At 48.7% G+C, this 24,290-nt stretch overlaps 1 protein-coding gene across 3 annotated transcripts in view; it reads left to right on the top strand.

The window, feature by feature from the left end:
- Nucleotides 1–24,290, top strand: part of LOC146201456 (GATOR2 complex protein MIOS-like) — a 279,626-nt gene that overhangs the window by 162,697 nt on the left and 92,639 nt on the right. For all 3 annotated transcript variants that reach the window (XM_084595860.1, XM_084595859.1, XM_084595858.1), the window contains 2 exons: nt 13,604–13,679; nt 16,223–16,391. In XM_084595860.1, coding sequence (XP_084451986.1) covers nt 13,604–13,679; nt 16,223–16,391 — 245 coding nt within the window. The remainder of the gene's footprint in view (nt 1–13,603; nt 13,680–16,222; nt 16,392–24,290) is intronic.

The raw sequence follows: 24,290 nt of genomic DNA, 5'->3' as shown, positions 1-24,290 counted from the left end.
GAATGGGCACACTCCTGCGCTTCGCTGTATCGTGTTTTCCCCCTGTCGTTCCCACCGGTTCTCTCTGGTTCATTCACACACATGGCTTGCAAATGTCACTTGCTGGCGCGCGGGAAACGATAATCGCAAATGCGCGCGCCTTTAGGGAATGGGTGCGGACCTTCCCTAGCCAAACTATCCCCTCTCATGACTTCCACGCTTGACTTGAAAACGTCACGCGGCAAGCGGCCGAGGGTGATGCGATCATCTTTGGGAAAGGCTCACTTTCCAGTGCGAGGTGCGGAAGTCGATATATCGAACTACCGGTGAAATTGAGTTCAATATATAATGCGGCTTTCCTGTACTTTTACATGGGATTTTCAAGGGGATATTCTGTGAGTTCGATATAACCAAAATTCGATATATCCGGGTTCGACTGTAGAAAGCTACCCACATGGGTGTATCCCCTCACATACATTGAAATGCGGCTACGGCGGCCAAGTATCGGCCCCGCAAATTCGTAGTACACTGAGAAAATACAGTCGAACCCGGTTATATCGAACCCGGATATATCGAATTTTGGTTATATCGAACTCACTAAATATCCCCTTGAAAATCCCATGCAAAAGTATAGGAAAGCCGCGTCATATATCGAACTCAATTTCACCGGTCGTTCGATATATCGAACTCCGCACCACGCACTGGAAAGTGTGCCTTCCCCAAAGACGATCGCATCACCCTTGGCCGTTTGCCGCGTGACGTTTTCAAGCCACTCGCGGAAGGAATAAGAGAGGATAGTTCGGCGACGGCTGGTCTGGGCAGCGCTGCGCCCATTCCCCAAAGGCGCGCGCATCTGCAGTTGTCATTTCTCGTGCGCCAACACATGACGTTTGCAAGCCATGTGCGTGGGTGTGCCCATTCTTTTGCTGAGCTATCTCTCTCCTTCAGCACGCGCAACGCATGCGCGAAGCCAGCTCAGCCCATTTTCAGACAGACGTGGGACGCTTTCTCCAGCGTGTGTTGCGAACCCTCTGCGTGCGGCGGCGTGGCGGCTGATGTGACTATGGCGCCGGCGGACTTAAAGAAGCGGCAGCTCTCTCTGTTTCTTTTTTTTTTTTTTTTGCGAGAGTCATCCTTTCTTATCGTTGTGCTGTACGCGCGGCGTAGCATAAGATATGGCAGCTGCGGACGTTAAGAAGCGGCAGGGTTTGTTTGTTTTTTTGCGGGGATGTTTATTTTATTTATTTTTTTATCATTTATCCTTGCATGTATGAATCAGCGAAAGCACGTGGTCAGCTGCTACGATCATGACGCCTGCCTCAAGCGCGGCGTGAAAATCGAACCAGGCTTGTGCAATCAAGCCATCACGGGCACTCTGCCAAGTTCGCTCCCCGCCACCGCAGGAGCTATCAAAAGATAAACGCGCCCTGACGTAATCGCTGCGCAGCATCTTGGCACGCTGCCAATGAGCTGTGGATGAGACGACTGAAATGGACTTACGCGCGCCATCGACATGCAAGCGAAAATGCTCGGGATTTCTGCCGCCACGGCGACACAGAAACCGTGTTTTGAGCTGCCGGGGTGGCTCGAGGGCGAGAGGGACGCAGTTCCAGCAAGTTTGAAAATTTTCACTCTGCCGCTGCCGCTCGTCGCTGAGATCACTCAGTCACTTGCATGTGAGCCAGCTGGCCTTAACGCATTTTTTTTTTTTTTTTCAAATTCTCGGGTGCAAAAGTGGAGGATGGGTTCATTATGCGAGTGGGTTGATTACGCGACAAATACGGTATCGTTTTTTCGCATCGTAAGTGCCGTCACAAGCCGATTTTTCTATATCGAATTATCGATATATCGAACTATTTCGCGATCCCCTTCGAGTTCGATATATCCGGGTTCGACTGTAGAATATCTAGAGAGCGAGCCATCACAGTAAGTCCTTTGCAAATAGAACGCCCTTTAGTATGTTCTCTTTTTGTTTTTTTGTAATGTGTTTTACAGTTTTGGCAGTTCTGGACTAGCACCTTCAAACATTCTAGACAGAGGCCACTAATATATCACTGCTGGGAGAAGGCCTCAATGAACAAAATCAAAATGTTCCTAGGAATGCATGTATCATAGCAGGTGTCTGAAAACAAGCGTTGCTAAAGGGAAAATTAAATTTTTTTTTTCGCAACCTTCGCACCATGTCGAGAAGAATGTATTCATATTATATTCATACTATGGTATTTCTGAACTCTGTTCTTTGTAGGAGCTCGGACGTATTCAACCAGAACATGTAACATTGGTGCTGAGGTGGTATTAGTAATTTCACTCGTATGATAGTTACATTGTCTTAAGGCCATGTTCAGTGAGCAATTGTAGCGCAACTTTGCAGGGAGTCCTGGAAATTTGTTTCTTTACTTTTCCTACCAAAAACGTAATCCTGTATACGTCTGTCTTGTTTGTTTATTTTTCTACTTTTCCAGCTCTCGTTGCAAGGCTGGAAAGTCATCAGCTGTTATTTTCTTCTGAATCATTGAGCCTATTGTCACACGAGACGTATATATGGCTTTTTCATTTTTCATGAACTGCAGGCCATTCCAACTGCCACTACTGTGGCGTCATCATTTCACGGCCTGACTTCATGGGATCTTCTGGTGGGTTTCGACAAGAACAAGATGAATGTGCAGGTCGTCTTCGTAACCGCCTAACAAAGGCATTCCTAGCACATGGGGAAATCGCGCGTGTAGCGTTTTCAAGTATATGACAGAAAAAAGCGCCAAACACATACTTCGTGCCAAGGATAACCTTCTTCAAGATTTTCTCATGGAAGAAACTCCTTTAAGCTCTGAATGCCACCTCTCCCTTTTGCCACAACGTATTCAACGGCCGCCCACTCTGTACGCTCAAGGGAGTTAGATGTGCATCATTGTCATTATTAGCTGGACTGTTCTCACTGCAGGGCCTCTCCCATATTTCTCCAAATAACCCGGTTCTGTGCTAGCTGCATCTATTTTACCCGTGCAGACTTCCTAACCTCGTCCACCCACATGACTTTCGGCTGGCCCCTGCTACGCTTTCCTTCCCTTGGTTACCTTAAATGACCATTGGTTATCCTTTCTTCACACTACATGCCCATTTCTTCTTCTTGATTTCCACTGGAATGTCATTAACTCCAGTTATTTCTCTGAACCACTCTGCATGCTTCCTATCTCTTAACCATTTTCTCGTTCCGTAGCTATCTGCGTTGTCTGCGTTGAGTGTTTTTTCCATACAAGTACTGCGTTCGCATTCCATTTTGCAGAGTTTTTGCTGTACACATATCGTATTTACCCAATTCTAACACACACCTTTTTTCGGGGAAAACAAGTCTTAAAATTGCATGCGCGTTAGATTCGGGTACAAACCAAAACTGCCCCATAGCTGCCCATCGTCATCGCCATTATACAAGGTGGGAGCTCACGTGTTGCTGGCAACCATGGGAGCATGTACCGGCTCCCGACGGTATCATTGGCAACAAAAGTGTCTGAGCTGTACTGCAGAGCAGAGCAGGAGATCCGGATCCAGGTTTAGCTGGTCTAGAAGGAGGAACGGAAGAAGACATCCGGGGAAAAAGTGTTATTGGACCTGTACTGGGCAGAGAAGGACACCATTCGAAGGGCCTGTGGTGTGATAATTGGTCTGCTGGCAGAGGCACACTCGGGAGCGTTACGTACATGCAGGTGGAGAGCGAGATTCACGGTCAGTTGTTGGGCGAGTTGGTGACGATGTTCCATATCTACAGCGCGATAAACGGGACGAGAGAACACAATAACAGCGCTGTGTTTGTCGTTATTGTGTTCTCTCGTCCCGTTTATCGCGCTGTAGATATGGAGATTCACGGCTGGCCTCACGACTGTATGCACCCTCTGGGGGGTGGCAGAGGAGTCAACAGACCACGTGGTACTCGAGTGTCCAGCTATCTCTCCGCCTGCCCGTACGATGTCACTACCTATAGCACTCGGCTTTAGGCTTGGAAGTGGAGAGGCAGCCTCAGTGGATGCGATTGAGGCTACAAAGAGACGGTTGAAGTTTTGGTGACGAGCAGCAAGGAGCAACATTCCTGTGATGCGGCCGCTGCTACAGTGATTTTTTGTGGGCTTTTCTTTACTTTTTGGCCACGTCTTTAACTTTGTGAAGTTAAACCGACGACCCACTGGTGGGCCACCATCATCATCATCACGTCGTTTCCTGCGTTGCAGAAGCCACTTGCAACTGGTGTGGTGCTTGTCACTTGTCATTCCTCCGAGCGAGCTTGGTACAAAAGAATTCATGGAACGAACCGCCTTGCCTCACTTTTGCTACGTTTGTGGCATGAGTTCGTCGTCCGTAGCATGACAGTGGTGTTCTCTGGCAGCTTCTCCGTACGATATCGTTTTTGAGAATGAATGCAACGGCCATGAAGCTATTCTCGTGGTGTTCACCACGAGAATAGCTTTAAGCGTAACGTTATTCTGCACACAGAAAAGAGCGGCAGTAGGCATGCAGCCCGTCATTTTGATGTGCCAGAGAGTTGTGGTAGCGACTGGCGAAGACTGAGAACTTCAATCTTTGAGTGCAAAATGTTAAGCAAAGGTCGCCACAGTCCACGAGCGGGGAGGTTTCCCGACCTTGAAGATGAGCTGGCTGACTTCACGAGGCAGCTGCATGTGGATGACATGCCAGTCACCACCGAGGTGCTCAAGGTGAAGGCCCTCGAGTTTGCGCGTAATCAAGGCTTCTCAAGAAGCCATTTCAAAGCGAGCCGGAATCGGATAACAAGATTCACGAAGCGCAAAGGATTTTCACCGTGTAGCAGACTGGTGTGTGCCAGAAGCTGCCGGAGGCATTCGAGGAGAAGCTGATTTCCTCTCAGCGATACATTCTATCGTTGCAACATAGCAACGCATATCAACTTGGGCAGATCGGAAACTTTGACCAAACTCCTATTTTGATATGCCTGCTAATACCACACTGGAGTCGACTGAGGTGAAATAAGTCGAGTGCTTACGTCCTGCAACGAAAAGACTCGGGAAACCGCATTGTTGGCCTGTACTGTAGATGGTAGCAAATTGGCTTCTTTTCTTATTTTCAAGCTCAAAACACTCCCTAAGTCTGCAAACTTTCCGCAAGGCATTATAGTGCGTGCCAACGGGAAAGGTTGGATGGACACAGATCTCGTCATCGACTGGATTGACTGTGTGTGCCACAAGAGACTGGGTGCTAGCTTGGGGCTCCGCATCATGCTTGGTTTGGATGCCTTCAAGTGCCACTTTGACCAGCGTGTCAAAGACAAGCTTGCAGCTTGCCAGACTGACCTTGTGGTGATACCGGGTGGGATGACTTCCCAGCTACAGCGACTAGATGTATGTATCAACAAGCTTGTGAAAGACCAGGCACTGTACAGTCAGTGGCTAATGAATGGCTGCCACACTTTCACAGCCAGCAATAGGCTGAAGTGTGCCTCAATCGAGGAAATGGCCAGGTGAGTGGCTGAAGCTTGGCTTGGAATTTCATCAGTTATGGTTGTGAAGGCATTCAAGAAATGTGGAATTCTTAATGCCATGGACGGCACTGAAGACTAGATGTGGTCGGAGGTGAGAAGGAGATGTCCGAGAGTGACAGTGATACGTTTGAGTGAATAAATTGCCTGTTCCCACCTGAAAATATATAGATGGTTACACATTTTTTTTTCTTCGCGGATATCACATTCACGTTAGAAGCGGAGCTCGCAGTTGTTTTTTTTTTTGTGTGTTTTTTTTTTGGTCCCCGAAATTGGGAGAGCGCGTTAGAATCGGGGGCGCGTTGGAATTGGGTAAATATGGTACTGCTGTGAGCACGCATTTGAAATTTTGCACCCTATTGAAAATATGCGCTTACTGAGAGGTGCTACCACCTTCTAGAATGCACAAGAAGTACTACAAATTATCTATGCCACTGTAGGAAAAGAACACTGACCGTGATTGTCGTGTCGCACTCTGTTCGGAGTTGCGCACCACAGTTTCAGTTTCTCCACACGATAGCTACAGACGCATGAACTTTGATCTCTGTCTTTGTTAGGACACTAGCAGAGGCTCGTGAATACTTTCTAGGATTGTTTAAATTGCCATCCTGCATAAAAAAAAGGACCGATGTGACCTTCGGTTTTACGCATGATTTACGGCAACTTGTCCTCGCGGTTTTGTTTTCTCTGGTGATTGCAACAGAAACGCGAAAGTTGGTCCTATCTTTGTTGGGGTGCTAGTAGGGGACCATGAAGGCTGATTTTTATCTTTGTTGGTGCTTTCTCGCTCATCGACACTCATGCCATCGTTTTCCCATTTAGTTTCATTGATGCCATGACTAATACTCTCCCTATATATGTTCGGCTATTTTTCTGGACATTCACAATTTTGTTTGTATAAAATCAGGAATAAAAAAATTTGACACTGGGGGTAAACATTTTTCAAACATTTTCGACATTTAAGTGGAACCCTTTTCGCTAGCCTCCATGTTTCAGCCCTATAGGTGAGTACTGGTAAGATGCAACTGCTGTGCACTTTCCTCTTGAGCGTAACCGGTAAGCTGCTAGTCATAGTCTGGGAGTGCTTGCCAAATGCGCTCCATCCCAATCTTATTCTCCTTGTTATTTTCCTTTCATGCTCCGGATCTGCGGTTACTACCTATCATAAGTAGACATATTCGCCTACTACTTCCAGTGCTTCGCTATCTAAAGTAAACTGCTGTTCCTTCCCTAGGCTATTGAACATTACCTTAATCTTCTGCATATTGATTTTGAATTCTACCTTTCTACTTTTCCTGTCTAGGTCATCAATAATTCTTTGCAATTTATCCCCTGAGTTACTTAGCAAGGCAATGTCATCAGCAAATCGCAGATTACTGAGGTATTCTCCATCTACCCTTATCTCTAACTGCTCCCTTCCCAAGTCTATAGCGACAGAAATTGGCAGTGAAGTGCCTGCCTTTTTTTCTCTTTTGCACACCCCACACTGCGCTAGCCGCCGCCGACGCAGCGGCTAGCGCAGCTAGACCTAGACGCTCGGAGGGGCTCGGTCCTTCGCAGCAGCTGGATGGTGGTATTGAGCGCCTCCTGGATATAGTTACTCAGCGGATGGACGCAAGGGAGGCCCGTCTGACTGCCCAGGCTATGGAGATGGAAGCTCTCTTGCGCGACTTCGGTCGCCTTGTGCCAGCCGAGCTGAACACAGGTCATGAGTCTTTAGGCGTCACCGCCACCGCTGCCTCCAGCCCTGCCGTCGCTGGGCCTGCTGTCATAGCCGCCAATATCGTGCTCAGTGCGTGTGCATCATTGGACGTAGTGGAATTACCCACGTTTGACGGTACTATCTCGTGGGATGCTTACCACATCCAACTGGAAGGTATTGCGACGGCGAGAGGCTGGGACGAGCAAATAAAGGCATGGATGCTCGTCTCCAAACTGAGAGGCCGGGCAACTGAGTTGCTGCAGAACGTGCCGCCCCACCAGCTGGGCTCTTACACCGTCCGGGTGGGCCTCCTGTCCGACCACTACAGTGCTTCAGGTCAACCCCGTGCGCAGTACCACCGCCTGCGAACCCGCCGTCAAGAGCCCGGGGAGACATACCAGGACCTCGCCACCGCCATTGAGCGCCTGGTTCTGCAGTCGCTGCCGGGGGCACCTCAGAACGTCGTGGCCCTGGTCAGCACCGAGGCGTTTGTCGAAGCCATCCTACTCCCTGAGATGCAGCGCTTGGTCCGTTTTGGGCGTCCTGAGTGTCCGCGCCACCATCGCGCTCGCCATCAAGGCGGAATTGACTTTGTTGGCCACGCGGGGGTTGCCACCGTCTGCCGCGCGCACCGTCTCAGTGCAGACTCCTCGATTGCCAGTCCCTACAGTGGCCTCTAACCGACGTGGGCGTAACGACACCCGCACGACCTGCTTCTACTGCGGTCTGAGGGGGCACTACGCGAGGGACTGTGCTAGCCTTCCGACGTCGGAAAACGATTTGGCGGAACTCAGGGGGCACCGTTCCGCCGAATAAAGTCCGTCCCCACACTCCTTCGTTCGCTTTGTCCCCTCCTTTCGTCGGCTTCGATAACAACTGAAGCTCCCTACGTACTCGTCGACGTCGCTCTGCTTGATCGGCACGTAGAGGCCTTGGTCGACACCTGAGAGGCTGTCAATGTGCTGGACAAATCGTTTATTGTTAACGAGCCCCACCGGCTTCTTCCAGCCGCCAAAACCCGGCTCTTAGCTTTTAACGGCGTCTCGGTGGAGCAAGTCGGACGTGTCAGCGTCAATCTGATAGCGCTCGGAAAGACCTTCTCCACCGAGTTTGTTGTAGCAGACAGCCCTATTTGGCCAGTGGTCCTCGGGTGCGGGTGGTGCCAGCAAGCCGGAGTCGTCCTTAATTTTACCACAACAGAACCACGGGCGAGCCGAACTCTGCGTGGGCCGGGCTGGCTTAGCCGGATTTCCAGTCTCGGTGTCGCCCTGTGGCAGTCCCTGGTATCGGCGACCAAGCGTGCCTCAGAATCTGTGCGTTACCTCGCAACGAAGTGGCCACGTCGAGTCAAGCCGATCGACGTCACTACCGTGACTGTAGCGTCCGCCGTGACTCTGTCACCAGGTGCGGCAATGTGGGTGTATGCCAAGCTTGACAGTCCGATCACAGCGGACGTGCTTTTCGAACCCATCCGGTGTTCAGCTCCAGCCTGTGAGATGACCTTCCCTCGAAGCCTTCTGCCTGTGCTCAAAGGAGAGGCGCACATATTTATGCTTAACATCAGCCGTGCACCTCTCGTGCTAACTCCTGGCACTCAATTGGGTACAGCCTCAATCCTGAACTCCGGATCACCGGTTGCGTCTCTGCAACCTGAAGCACCGCCTCAGCACCCTCCAGCACCGGCGGTCCTACCATGGGAAACATTTAACTCTTTGGCCCCACCCTCACCGACGCGGACCTTGCCTCTCTCAAGGCCTTGCTGCTCGAACATCGCAGTTGCTTTGCTCTAAGCGCCGGTGAACTCGGGTGCACTTCCTGGGCCCAACACCGGATCAACACCGAAAACCGCGGGCCCATTCATCACCAACCTTGCCGTGTAGCGCCAGCCGAACGGAGAGTCATTCAGCAGCACGTATGTGACATGCTTGACCAGGAAATCATTGCCCCGTCTTGTAGCCCTTGGTCCTCCCCTGTAGTCCTTGTGCGCAAGAAGGATGGAACACTCCGCTTCTGCATTGATTATCGCAAGTTAAATGCTATTACTCACCTCGCCGTGTACCCTCTTCCCCGCCTCGACGATGCACTTGATCGCCTGAAGGGGGCCCGTTATTTTTCCACCCTAGATCTGCTCTCGGGCTACTGGCAGATGCCTGTTCACCCCGATGATGCGGAAAAGACGGCTTTCGTGACTCCCGATGGTCTTTACCAGTTCAACCGTATGCCCTTCGGTCTCTCGAATGCTCCAGCTACCTTTCAGCGCCTCATGGACCGCGTCTTAGGCAATATGAAGTGGACTATGGCGTTGGTCTACCTGGACGACGTAATTGTCTACGCGGCTACGTTTGAAGAACACCAAACGCGACTCAAACTCGTCCTCGAAACCAAAGAAATGTTTCTTCGGTTTTGCAGAGGTGACGTACTTGGGTCACGTTGTGAGCCGGCATGGCATCCGTCCCAACCCTGAAAAACTAAAAGCCCTTACGGTTTACGAAGCTCCCACCACCGCCAAGGAGCTGAAAAGTTTCCTTGGATTTGCTTCGTATTTTCGTCGTTTCATTCCGGACCTTGCCAAGCGAAGCGCTCCGTTGACCGCCTTGCTGAAGAAGAATGCAGCGCGGCGTTGGACGCCGGTCCAACAGCTCGCGTTCCTTGACGTCAAGCACGCCCTCCTCAAGCCTCCTTCCACATTAGCCCACTACGACGAATAGGCCCCCATCGTCCTCCACACGGATGCCAGCCAAGATGGGCTCAGCGCTGTCCTGCAGGAAGACGAGTCTGGTGAACACAAAGTTCTAGCTTATGCCAGCCGCCAGCTTTCCAACGTAGAGTGCCGCCGCCACTCTTCGGAACTCGAGTGCCTCGCCGTCGAGAAGTTCCGTCCCTACCTGTACTGCTGTCATTTTACCATAGTCACGGACAATAGCGCTCTCACTTGGCTGCAGTCTGTCATACACTTAAATGCCAAGATTGTACGCTGGTCACTGCAACTTCAAGAGTACGATTTCACCATAGTGCATCGGCGCGGTTCTGCCCATCAAGATGCCGATTTCTTTTCTCGCCACCCTTGTCCCGTGACGGCTTTGACGGATTTCAGGACTGCACAAACGCAAGATCCCGACATTGCGGCCATAGTCCAATTCCTTGGCACCGCCGCCACGCAGGTCTTCATAAACTGCGCCGGGTCTATCGAATTAAAGATAATCTCTTGTGTCATGTGAGGTGGCTCCGTGGTTGACCACCCGTGTGGTTGCCAGTGGTGCCAGCAACACTGCGGTCGAAAGTCTTGCGAGGCCTATATATATACACGACGCTCCCACAGCTGGTCACCTTGGTCGCGGCAAGGCCTATACGCACGAGTGTCGCAGCGCTTTTGGGGGCCTAATATGTCCAGAGACGTCAAGGAACACGTTGTGTCCTGCCAGACGTGCCAACACCGGAAATCGTCCACATGAATAACCAAGCCACCTCCTCAGGCTTTTTCGCTGCCGAGTTCACCTTTCGAACTGGTTGGACTGGACCATTTGGGCCCATTCCCGAAGACGCCCGCTGGAAACAGGTATATTCTGGTTGTGATCGACTACTTTTCCAAGTGGGTCGAAGCACTGCCCGTTCCAGGCAGCTCTTCCGCTCATGCCGTTTTGTTTGTGGAACAGCATCTCTTTGTACTGTGAAAAACTGCGCCGAAATAAACACACCACAAGACAGAAGACAGGACAAAGGCGCTACTCACAACTGAATTTATTGAAACCCACGAGTGATCTTATATAGGCGAAGTTTCCAAAGGGAAAGAAGGATGGGGAGAAAGATAGGGGAAATCATCAAACGACCATCGAGAACGCAAGGAAAAAAAAAAAACTCGGTTAATGGATAGCAGAATCTAAAAACCTAATTTCGGAGGCCAGAAGAGATAATGAGGGGATGCTGATTATCTCTTCTGGCCTCCGAAAAAGAATGAGATGCTGTTCTAATACCGTTTCTTGGGCTAGTTGGTTCATATTTGTACTGTGAAAAACTGCGCCGAAATAAACACACCACAAGACAGAAGACAGGACAAAGGCGCTACTCACAACTGAATTTATTGAAACCCACGAGTGATCTTATATAGGCGAAGTTTCCAAAGGGAAAGAAGGATGGGGAGAAAGATAGGGGAAATCATCATACGACCATCGAGAACGCAAGGAAAAAAAAAAACTCGGTTAATGGATAGCAGAATCTAAAAACCTAATTTCGGAGGCCAGAAGAGATAATCAGCATCCCCTCATTATCTCTTCTGGCCTCCGAAATTAGGTTTTTAGATTCTGCTATCCATTAACCGAGTTTTTTTTTTTCCTTGCGTTCTCGATGGTCGTTTGATGATTTCCCCTATCTTTCTCCCCATCCTTCTTTCCCTTTGGAAACTTCGCCTATATAAGATCACTCGTGGGTTTCAATAAATTCAGTTGTGAGTAGCGCCTTTGTCCTGTCTTCTGTCTTGTGGTGTGTTTATTTCGGCGCAGTTTTTCACAGTACAAATATGAACCAACTAGCCCAAGAAACGGTATTAGAACAGCATCTCGTTCTTCGGCATGGTGTGGCCCGACGCCTCATCACGGACCGTGGGAGCTGCTTTATGTCCCATGAATTTGAGCGAGCCCTCCACTCCTTCGGCATTACGTATTCTACTACATCCGTCAATCATTCCCAGTGCAATGGCCTTTTGGAGCGTGTTAACCGCACCCTTACGGATATACTCGCCTCCTACGTGGCTGCGTCCCACAGAAACTGGGATCGTCTTTTTTCTGCGGCAGCTTTTGCACTCAACACTGCGAGGCAAGAAACAACGCATGTCACGCCGTTCTCAGTCGTCTATGGCAGAACACCCTCCATCCCTCTCGACGCGCAGTTGGGCCTTCCCCATCAGACTGCGTCACCAACTGACTCCGCCCAACGACTTCGTTACGCCCGCTTCGAAGCTCAGCGCAACCTGCTCACGGCTCATGCGCGTGTGCAAGTGGCCAATGCGGCAGCACCACCACTTCCCTCCTTCCGGTCCGGTGACTTGGTCCTCGTTTGCCGCACCATCCGCGCGACTGGCCGTGCCACGAAGCTCATGCCTCGATATCGCGGCCCTTACCGTGTCGTTGAACGGCTCGGCCCCGTGACATACCGCCTCGAAGACCTCCCCGAGCATCGACCACATTTTCCCACCACATTTTCCTGGAGCATGTGTCAAACATGAAGCGATATGTCAACGGCGCCAGCATTGACTCTGACTTAAATACCGGGTCATCACCACTACTGTCGTCGCCTGCCGCTTCATTGCCTTCCCCACGAAATGCCGCCCCATAAGTGGAGCGCCTGCAGCAGCTCACCGACACTTTCTTCCCCCCCCTCCCCCCCCCCCCCTGGTGGAAAGATGTTATGGCGCGCGCCAAGGAGCACTGCGCCAGAAAAAGAAGAGGCGCGGGACGAGCGCGAGACAAGCGCGCGGTGCCAGCGCGAGGGTTAGAGAACAAAAGAAGAGCGCCGGGGCAAGTGGTGTTTGCCTGGTGTCCTCCGTTCTTCTGTGTCTATCTCTAGACGGGCACAGTGTCCCACAACAGTATCTACCCCCCCTTGTCGTAGGATTTGATAGGAAGAAGAACATTGTTTGGACCATTTTGATGCAAGTGGTGGGTTTTGGTGGTGCAGTCACCACCTGTCCATACACTTGCAGTGCTTCCTCTGTGCAACCCAAGAGTGGGCTCTGCTGCGATAGTTCGAGCATCCCGGACAGAAGGAGCTTGATTTGCTGTTGCCGCATGCATATGGATCCTCTCCAAGAAAATGAACATCCTCAACAGTGCTTGCATTTATTCCAAGGGAAGTTAAGTTGCATTGGTGTGACATTCACAGCTGGCATCCACTGTGAGCTGGCAGCACCAGGAATGTCTGGCACCACTAAGTTGCATTGGTGTGACATTCACAGCTGGCATCCACTGTGAGCTGGCAGCACCAGGAATGTCTGGCACCACTCACTCGGATCGGTAGTGGCTGCGAGTCTCACATATTCTGGAAACGTTGGCCACAGGGTTATTGGTGCACAGTGGTAGAGCGACTGCACAAAGGTACACAAATGCATGTCTCCCAAACCATGCAATGCAACCCTTTGGAGTTTGGCTGCGAACGCTACGAAACCAAGCAGGGGGAATCGGTGTCCAGTACTGATCCCTACCTAACTAAGGGGACGGGAGTTGGCAGAAGTCCAAAAAAAGCAACGGGTCCTTTGCGCAGTACATGTCATGAATTGCCATGCCTTCCACAGAGAGGACTTGCTGTGTAGCAAGAGAGTGCATCTTGTTCCATTTGTGTTGCAACCAGTATCCTGAGGCGTATTGGTGATGGGGACTGTGTATCTTGCTGTGTACTGCTTATGATGTATCCTTCCTTGTACTTCTCAACTACAGCCAGAAGACCTGGGCAAGAATGCAGAACTCTGTCCTGGAGATTCCCATCTACGTGGCCTCTGGTCTTGGCTTGACTATATCCTTTGGCCCATGTTTTGTAGCAAAAGAGATTGAGCTTACTTTGGGGCCTCATTTGATAGGAATTAAAAAGAAAGGCTGATGGTGCTAGCCTCCATTTTGCTTCCAGGAAATGGCACCCTACCTGGAGTGGCAAGCGGTTGAGATTTCTTTAGTGTCTCTCAAACTGAGCTTCCCATTTCAGCTGGTCATCTGATGTGCCATGTGGGCGTGGCACATGAGTGCTATGCATGAAGCATTGCACGTAGGTGGTGTAGTAAATTCACTGTCTCAGTATACACTCTCTTGCAGCCATCCACAGAGCCCCGGGAGGCATCAGTAACCATCCTATGCTTATTCTGGCTCGCTTTCTGATAGTAAAAATGGCAACAGCTTTAGCTCTAGCATACTGCGTAACCCTTAACATGGCCACGGTGACCTGGCAGGTTGTTCACACAGCGAACAGCGACACAGGCAGCATCTCTTCTTCTTCGTTCCTTTCTTGACACTTCCTTCATCGCAGACGAAGCCCTCTGGATGAGTCTGGGCAACGATGGCAAGGTTTTAGTCTCGCGACGTGGGTAACCTCAGTGTGTGCGGCCGCATTTGGTGAGGCAAGCAATCTGATACTAATTTTGTCCAATATTACGTAGGGACCGGTATAGTGCATTTTCTGGCTTAGACCACGTTTCTGCGTTGGATGCCAGACAGACTCGCCAGGGAGCTAGGCAATGTGGCGATGATGGTTGTCGTAGCAGGATTTCAAGTGCTGTTGAGAGGTGAGAGAGGCAGGCTATCCAGAGGGTTCTTCTGCCCGGCAGAGCTTGGCAACCTCAGGATCGGCATCTGTGAAGAATGGTAGGGTGCTGTCGAGGGTGTATCGAGGAGAACTGGCATAAAGAAGAAAAAACAGACTGTAACGCGTTGTTTCCTGCTGAGCGGTATTGTATACATATGTTATAAATGATAGCACAGTGTCCCAATTCTTGTGGTCGGCGGCGATGTACATGGCGATCATGTTGGTGAGCTTCCGGTTCGTTCGCTCGTTCAGTCCATTTGTTTGAGGATGATAAGGAGTAGACCAGGAAGAGCACCAGTGGTACATTTGTTACTGGCACACTGGGCACAGCTAGCCACATACTTCTCAGTGGTTTCCTGCATCCGCGGCCAACAGAAGCATTCTTGGATGCGATCCTCGCCCAGGTGTCCTGAAGTGGGATCGTCATGCATGGTGCCCAAAACAGGATCGTAGGCTGTCAGGTACCACCAGAGCGGAGGCCACAATAGTCCTTCTTGCAGTGAAACTGCTCAACGGCGAGGAACCCTTGCTCAGTAATTGTTTAATTGCGCTCAAGTTTGCTTAAAGAGTGACAGGCATAAGCTATAACATGTTCCTTGTTGCCATAATGCTGAATCAGCACAGCACCGATGCCAACACCAATGGTGTCAGTATGCACTCCCGTAGAGGCAGAAGGGTTGAAATGCTGAAGAATCGGGTGTGATGTGAGTAGAAACTTAAGTTGGTGAAAAGAAGAGTCAAAATTGGACGTCCACCCTTAGGGAGCGTCTTTGCGGAAAAGGCTCGTTAGCGGGTGAGCGATGTCAGTGAAACAGGGAATGAAGCGGTGAAAATATTAGCTAAGGCCGAGGAAACTTGGAAATTCCTTTACATTCTAAGGTGTTGGAAATGATGCAACGGTTGCGGTCTTCTGTGGGTCAGGTCTGACTCCTCCATGATCAATGATGTGCCCAAGAACCAAAGTCTGCCATTCACCACACTAGAGACAGCTTCATGTGGCTGGTTTGCATTTGGCGCCATATTTGTTCAACACATACCTTCGCCATCTTTGCTGCTAACGGTCAGCTTTCCTGAATAAGGCCGCATGTAGCTGTGTAGAAAGACAGGCAGGAGGAGGGCATCTCGGTGTGATTTGTTGCCTAATTATCTTGCATAGTCTTCCGGCTGAAGCTGTGAAAAAACAAATTGTGGAAGTATACACTTTCACCTTTGATAGCATTTCTGTTGTATTGAATTTTTATCATCAGCCAATAGACTGATTTCACTAGGAGTTTCGCTAGGCCACCACTGCTGCAGTGGATGCTGTCTCTACATGTTGGAAAGTGTTTCTCTCTTATTTCTTGACAGTGTAGAATTTTTATTGCGCCATAAAAAGCCATAAAGGGTCACTCCCATAACTGATGGTACCCAACCGGGTAAAGTCGCAACTTATCTTTAAAAGTGAAACTGATGGAAGCAATGCATATGAGGAATATGAGAGATGAACGGCAGAAAATGGTGGAATGCTTGGTCCGAGGTGGTGACTACGGCTAATATGGCAGTGGAGAAATCGGTCTGTTAGATGCACTGCCTGCTGCATACCCCTCTCGTAAATTCTGGACAGCAGTGGTACTGGCTAGTTGGTAGGCCATTGATTATGAGGCAGCGCACCATGAAATCTTAACATGGGAGGATTACCCTTGCACTGTTCATCCGCACACAGTGCCCCCTGTGCTACGACCCATGTGTGGTTGACCAGTCTTTTGTCCTTGACGCACGTCCACTGCAGCGCTCTCTGGAAGAGAACTCCCGCCTCAAGCTGGTCAACAAGAGTGACTATGCGGTGGGTGTGCGTGCCATGCTTGGTGACCTGGGTTCCACCCGACCATCGGAGCCCGTATACCGGTCTGGCCAGGGACCACTTAACCTGGTCACCTACACCAGCCGAGAGCGGTCAGTTATACCATACGCAACAGAAGTAAAATACAGGCTTAGTGCAGTTTGAGCTTTCTACTCTGAGTCAATCATTATTTGCAGTTCATCCCCCGAGTTGCTTAGCAAAGCAATGTCATCAGCAAATCGCAGATTACTGAGGTATTCTCCATCTACCCTTATCCCTAACTGCTCCCATTCCAAGTCTCTGAATACTTCCTCTAAACAAGCTGTGAATAGTACTGGGGAGATTGTGTCTCCTTGCCTAACACCTTTCTTTATGGGAATTTTGTTACTTTCTTTATGCAGAACTATGGTTGCTGTGCAGCCACTATATATATCTTCCAGCACTTTCACGTACGGCTCGTCTACCCCCTGATTTCGCAATGCCTGCATCACCGCCGAGGTTTCAACTGAGTCAAATGCTTTTTCGTAATCAATGAATGCTATGTATAAGGGCTGGTTATATTCCGAGCATTTTTCTATCACCTGATTGATGGTATGGATATGATCGATAGTAGAGTACCGTTTCCGAAACCCTGCTTGAACCTTTGCTTGATTGCAGTCTAAGGTTGTACTGATTCTATTAGCGATTACCTTAGTAAATACCTTATACGTAACAGACAGTAAGCTGATTGGTCTGTAATTTTTAAGGTCCTTAGAGTCCCCTTTCTTGTGAATGAGGATAATGTTTGCATTCTTCCATGGTTCCGGTACCGTCGATGACACCAGGCACTGCGTATACAGGGTGGCCAGTTTTTCTAGCACGATATCCCCCCCGTCCTTCAGCAAATCTGTAGTTATCTGATCCTCTCCAGCTGATTTCCCCCTTTTCATAGTTTCTAGTGCTTTCTTGACCTCGTCCTTCGTCACTGGTGGAACGTCTGACTGTGTTTCCCTACCGCCAATCTCATTACGGTCCTGACTACTTTGGCTACTGTAGAGATCTGTATAGAACTCCTCGGCTACTTTGACTATCTTGTCCATATTAGTGATGACATTGCCCGCCTTGTCCCTTATTGCATACATCTGGTTTTTGCCTATGCCCAATTTCTTCTTTACCGCTTTAAGGCTTCCCCCGTTCTTTACAGCATGCTCAATTTTCTCCGTGTTATATTTCCTTATATCGGCCACCTTGCGCTTATTGATTAGCTTTGATATCTCGGCCAATTCGATCCGGTCTGTTGGATTGGAAGCTTTCATTCTCTGGCGTTTCTTAATCAAATCTTTCGTCTCCTTAGACAGCTTACCGGTATCGTCTCTAACTATCCTACCACCTACTTCTACCGTGCACTCAGTAATGATATCTCTGAAATTATTGTTCCTTGCCTCTAGGGTAATGTCGCCATCCTCAGTTAGAGCTGAAAACCTATTCTGTAGCGAGATCCTGAACTCTTCTGCCCTCCCCATCACCGCTAATTCGTTGATGGATTTCTTTCTTACCAATCTGTTGCGTTCCTTCTTCAGATTTAGGCTAATTCGGGACCTCACCATCCTGTGGTCACTGCATCGCACTTTCTCGATTACCTCTACATCTTGCATAATGGCGGGGGTTGAACACATTATGAAGTCGATTTCATTTTTAGTCTCTCCGTTAGGACTTTTCCATGTCCATTTCCGGTTCTTCCGTTTGCTGAAGAAGGTATTCATGATTCGTAAGTTATTGCGCTCTGCAAACTCAACTAGTAACTCCCCCCTGCTATTCCTAGAACCAATGCCATAGTCACCTACTGCCTTGTCTCCTGCCTGTTTTTTCCCTACCTTGGCATTGAAGTCGCCCATTAGTACAGTATACTGCGTCTTTACTTTTCGCATTGCCGAATAGTTACATTTTTTACCTGGGTGGTACTGTCACAGTCACTCAGTGGCAAATCTAACCGTTGTGGCAAGGAAATGTTCCATAATAAGGAGAAAAAAGAAAAAAAACCTTGTGTTCCTCTGCATTTTCGTGGGAACTATGAGTTCAACATGCTGAAGCTGCTTGTGTCCTATGCTGGTGTCATGGAGGACTAAGGATTAATCAGTGTTTTTTATTCTTCTGTCCCTTTGTGTTTGCTAAGCACACTGGTTACGAGGTTTCCAATCTCTTCAGTGAAAGATTAATGTCCAGTGCTGTCTTAGCTGCATTCTTTCTCCTAGTTATATTTCTGGCTGGTTCCACTGTGTTGAAATCGCAATATTACTAGCCTGTATTGCCACTCCTTCCAGCATTTTTTGTTAATGCATAAATGCATAATTGGCCTGCACCTCGACAAGAAAAGTAGAAAGGTAGGCTTGAAAATCAATATGCAGAAGACTAAGGTAATGTTCAACAGCCTCGGGAAGGAACAGCAGTTTACATTAGGTAGCGAAATACTGGAAGTAGTAGGCGAATATGTCTACTTAGGACAGGTAGTAACCGCAGATCCGGACCATGAAAAGGAAATAACAAGAAGAATAAGATTGGGATGGAGCGCATTTGGCAAGCACTCGCAGACTATGACTAGCAGCTTACCGGTATCGCTCAAGAGGAAAGTATACAATAGTTGCATCTTGCCTGTACTCACCTATGGGGCTGAAACGTGGAGGCTAACCAAGAGAGTTCTATTTAAGTTAAGGACAACCCAGAGGGCTACGGAACGAAAAATGGTAGGGGTAACATTAAGAGATAGGAAGCGTGCAGAGTGGGTCAGAGAAATAACTCAAGTTACCGACATTCTAGTGGAAATTAAGAAGAAGAAATGGGCATGGGCAGGACATGTAGTGCGAAGAGAGGATAACCGATGGTCGCTTAGGGTAACAAACTGGATTCCAAGAAAAGAAAAGCGTAGCAGGGGGCGGCATAAAGTTAGGTGGGCGGATGAGGTTAAGAAGTTCGCAGGGGTCAAGTGGATGCAGCAAGCACAGAACCAGGTTAAGGGGAGAAATATGGGAGAGGCCGTCGCCCTGCAGTAGGTATAGTCAGGCTGATGACGATGATGAATTTGCAGTTTCGTACAAAAAATGAAGTCATTTATAATGAACACTTGTTTATTACATAGGAAGCTGGAGTATTAGCTAAGGCTGTGAAGCCGCTGCTCAGATAAAACAAACAACCATGGCAGCACCACTCGGTTATAGTAAACAAAGGAGGTGCCGTAAATTAATCTGCCCCCACATGGAACACAGGTAGGCATGAGGGCCTCGTTCCAGTTCCTGTGTTACCATTCAAGGTAACATTGAAATTTCAAATACAAGTGTAGGGAAAAAAATGTCTTCGAGTTACAAAATAGCAAACTTTGTTTATTTCAGAATTCCCCGGGTATTTGTAAATAAAAGTAGAATTGCACAAGAGGGCATCCCCTAAATTCTGTTATATGTAATGTGCAGGATTCCATGTGTTGTCTTTCTTTTTTTTTGTACAGGGAGGACCTGCATGAAACAATGCTGAATAGAGTAAACTCTCATTTATTCAGCCTTCAAGGGAATGGAAAACATGTCCGAATTTGAAAGCTGGAATTATTGAATGTGGCTGAAGAAACTGTCAGAAACTATTTCATTGTAAATTAGCATGAAACATAAGACGAAAAGGAACAGGAGACAACACCAGCACTCTAACAACTGAAGTTAAATAGCCACCACACACAACAAAGCCAAACTCATCATGAAACTGTGAAGCCCTTTAAAAACCTTACGTGTGCGCAGAAGGAGGAATAATCGTGAAATGAATGGCACTGCAACAAGGACACTAACAAGAAAGGGACACCACATGTGCACGCATATGATGTCCCGTTCTTGTTAATGTCCTTGTTGCACAGCTGTTCATTTCATCATGCACCAACTCGTACCTCAGGTCGTTATCCTGAGGAATAATCGCGTCAACCTAACAAAGAAAGCCAGCAATCTCCTACATGACGTGCTTCCGCTATCACCTGGTCGCCACATGGTTCACCGAGAGTGTAAATCTCTTTTTCTTTCCACAAGATTTATAATAGGTGAAGCTATGCATGTGTCTTACACTTTTCTTATCAGGAAAGCCTCAACTAGCTCCAATGTGGGTGACTGAACAAGATACCCTTCCTATTCAAATAGGGAAAGCAATCTTTACACTTATAGCAGTGTGCAGTAAGGTAGGAGGAAACAGCTCTTTTAACATATCTACCATGTTCAAACCGTTCATTTATACAGTGGCCTGTCTGGCCAGTATGTTTTACCTCAGGAAAGCGGGATGGAATACACCACTCCGGTGTCAGCAAACGGTTTATTGTGTGATACCCATGCACCTATTCTTTGCTTGGGCATCACTGCTTTACGATGATTCCATTCACCCAGTTCTCTGTTCTCAAAAGTCATTTGTATCACAAGAATTTAATCTGATCAACACCTGCACGATGTATGTCTGCATTTCAGATGAAGTGAGATGTTTTTTCCCAGGAGAGGGAACGCACTGAATGTGCCCGGCTATACACACGCAAAGACTGGACAGGGAATGAACGGTAACAAGCAGGAGACCACACTAATCAGGAATGTCCAAACAAAATCACAGTCCAAGTTTGGGGAAGCCATTCGATGCACATGATGCCGCCTGTCTGGCACTTGACAATTAACCCTGTGGCTGTTGGGGTCATCCTGATTTTGCGGGCCCATCACCAGCGCTGCTGGTCGCTGGCTTCTGCGATCCACCAGCGGCTCTGTGAGTCCACAATGCACACTGCCGAGATATGCTCAATTGTGGGCTTACCGACGCCATTGGAACAGAGAAGCACGACCTGGTAGCTAAGTCATTCTGGACACCTGTCAGACAAATCTGCTGACGGTCTAGAATCCCCTGTGCCGCCATGAACTAGTATTCGGCAACTTCTCTCCTTCAAAAATATTGCAGGCTTGAAGCTGGTACGCATCAAAAACTTCTGTACAAAAACTTCAGCTGGAAACTCAAGACGCCACACTTTATGCATAACTAAACAACAAGCAAAACAGCACACTAAGCATACATGTAAATAATGCTACAGAAAACACTGCAGTCCCACCACACTAATGGTCCTCATGCGTAATCCACAAAGTCTCACTCATACCGTCCTGTTACAAAGCGTGAGTGGTTCGCACGCTGTCTCGGATGCGGAGTACGGACAAAAATCCAGGTGGTACCTTGTCTCAAGAAATGCCTCTGTTCCACAAGAGGAGTGTTGAGGAGGACTAGGGGAAGAGAGTTGGTACTTTCACATCGCCTTAGCTGGATGTCGGCATTAGAGCGTCCTCGTACTGGTGACGAGGTCTTGGAGGTAGCAACAGCTGCTGGCTGGGTTGGCGTTTCGGAGTCGTTGATGCAGAGCCCGAATTGCGAAGACGTGGTCAGCGTCATGATCCACAAGACTGGAGCAGCAGCCGATGGGGACCACCCTGGGGACCAACAACTCCTGCAGCAGCTGATAGCCGTGCGCCAACGTGTGCACCTGGAACGTTCCTCTCTTGTCCATGTCGCCATTCCTTTTATTACATGTCTACCTCATTTTCTTCTTCTTTCTACTCATTTTCGGCTTTGTCGTCATTTTCTCCATCTCCCAAAAATACCACTGCACTCTCTTTTCTTCCCTCTTCTGTTTCTCTCAAGTGCCATGTGCCGAATAACGTGGCTTTCCTTAGGTCCAGTATTTTACTCATCCCTCTTTATCTCTCGTGACAGCACCGGAGACATATGGCTTCATGTTTGAAACATGCTCTGGAAAAATGCGACGCAGACCACGCTCGAGATGGTATGGGCCAAGCTGGGCAGTGAGACATGTTAAGGGCCGCAATATTGGGGCAAAAGCTTAGCGGCATGGCCAGTTGCGCAGGTAGTGTGGCAAACGAGGACCAAGGGTCAAAAGGAGGGAACTGGTGGAGCCGCTTTACTGGAGAATTGAGCACGCGCATGAGCTTTTATGAGGTTGCGCTGCACGTCGAGGCAGGTGATACGAAGTCGTTGGGTGCAGACACATTAGGACGAGGCAGGCCCAACTGCATATTGAGAGGAATGGATGGTGTGCGGCCATTCGCGACCGTTTCCTGGGCTGCAGTGTTGATGGCAAAACCTGCAGCAGTGACAAAGAGGTCCCAGTTGGTTTGAGACGGAGCTGCATAGGAGGCAAGTATCTCTGTTGGGGTGCAATTGACGTGCTCTATGAAGCTGCTGCACTGCAGATGGTTGACTGACATTGGGCACTGCTGAATGCCAAAAAGGGCGGAGAGCTCACTCAAACTCATTTAACATGAAGCAGCTCCCACGGTCCATTACGAGGCGGCGGGGTGCACCATGCCAAAGAACAAATTGCCACAAACAACACTGCGTAACTAGACGAGGTATCGGGGACGGGCAATGCTTCAACCCATTTGGAGATGTGGTCGATTGCAACAAGGATGTATCTGTTGCCAGAGTGCGTCTTCGGAAACAGGCCAAAATGGTCTAACCCAACCAATTCGAATGCCCAACTCTGGTGAAAAAGCCTGCAGGGTTACTTTGAGCACCTTCTTAGACTGCTTCCTGCACTGGCAGGTATGGCACGATGCCAAGGGAATCTTGACATCTCTATACATATTAACTACGGTCATAGGTCATATATGGTGGCCTAATACATACATATTAGGCTACCATATATGGTCTGCTTTTAGAGGCCAAATATATACATATTACGCCACCAAAAGCACTCCACCACGCGAGCGCTGGCCTTGCTGCGACCAAGGTGACCTGCCATGGAATAATTGTGCAAGCCGTACAACACCTGTGTCTACAACACCTGTGTGCAACTACAGGAGGTCGGCCCCAGAGCCTCTTCACATGGTACAAGAGGCCGTCCTCCACCCGATAGACCCGGTGCAGCTTTCGGTTGTTTCTCTCATCATTGGAGCTGAGGGAGTAAATCATGGCCTCATTAACGGAGTGTTGCTCCATGTGTAGAAGGAAACACCCCTTGACTCGTTATTAAAAATCCTGTTTTTTACTTTGGAAGCGTGTGAAAGGCATCAGTTTACCATCATTTTTAATCCCGTTATTACTGCGTCTTCTACCGTCAATGAGAAAACATTATATATCCCATCCGCACAAAATCGAGTCCCGGAGATGTCATGGCACAAAAAACATGAACATGCTTTAGGAAAGTGGTAATTAGCAGGTGTCATGGTTGGGAAATAATTATAGGAAGACGTGCGCGTGGTTTAAAACACCTAAAGGGGCTGCGGAGCCCCACAATTTCTACTCTCTTTCCAATGACAGGCACGTGGACGTCCCCAAATGATACAATGTTTGCAATTTTGGACTCTTGATCTCTGCTCAGCAAGTCTCCATTTGACAATTTTGATACCTTGTAGCGGAACCCAAGGATTCCTTGAGACAAGTAGCGACTACAAATTGCGATACATTTCTCTTTTTTCGCTGTCAATGATGTAAAATGGGGGGAAGTTTCTTTACTTTTTGTGAAAAACTAAGCAGCTATATCATTGGCCCGCCCCCTTCTATTGGTGTCAATGGAGAGGAAAGAGCCATATATATGTGTATCGCCGTTGGTCGAGAAGTTCCGATCCTGCCTCTAGAGCCATCACTTTACCGTAGTAACTGACAATAGTATTTGACTACAGTCCTCAAAACATATGAATGCAAAGACTGTGCACTGGTCCCTGCAACTTCAGGAGTTTGATTTCAATATCATGCATCGGCGCACTGCTGCTCATCAAGACGCAGATGTTCCCTTTCCCGCAAGTCCGTCAAGGGCATCATGAAACAAGGATGGGGACATTCTAGTTCGGAAGAGTGGCATTCAACATCTGAAAGGTTGGCGGCTGGCCTAAGCCCCGCGTTCACCAGACTGATCTTCCTGCAGAAGAACTGCTCCAAAGCAACCTTGGCTAGCGTCCCCCGTGTAAAAAATAGTTGGTACTGATTCATCGTAATGGGCCAAGGTAGGAGGCAGAAAAGCGCAATGTTAGGTC

This window comes from Amblyomma maculatum, chromosome 2 (genome assembly GCF_055883805.1).
Source record: "Amblyomma maculatum isolate TAMU_Amacu chromosome 2, ASM5588380v1, whole genome shotgun sequence".
NCBI classification, from domain to species: Eukaryota; Metazoa; Arthropoda; class Arachnida; order Ixodida; family Ixodidae; genus Amblyomma; species Amblyomma maculatum.
The sequence above is the reverse complement of the archived record's forward strand: the minus strand, read 5'-3'. Positions and strand labels throughout refer to the sequence as shown.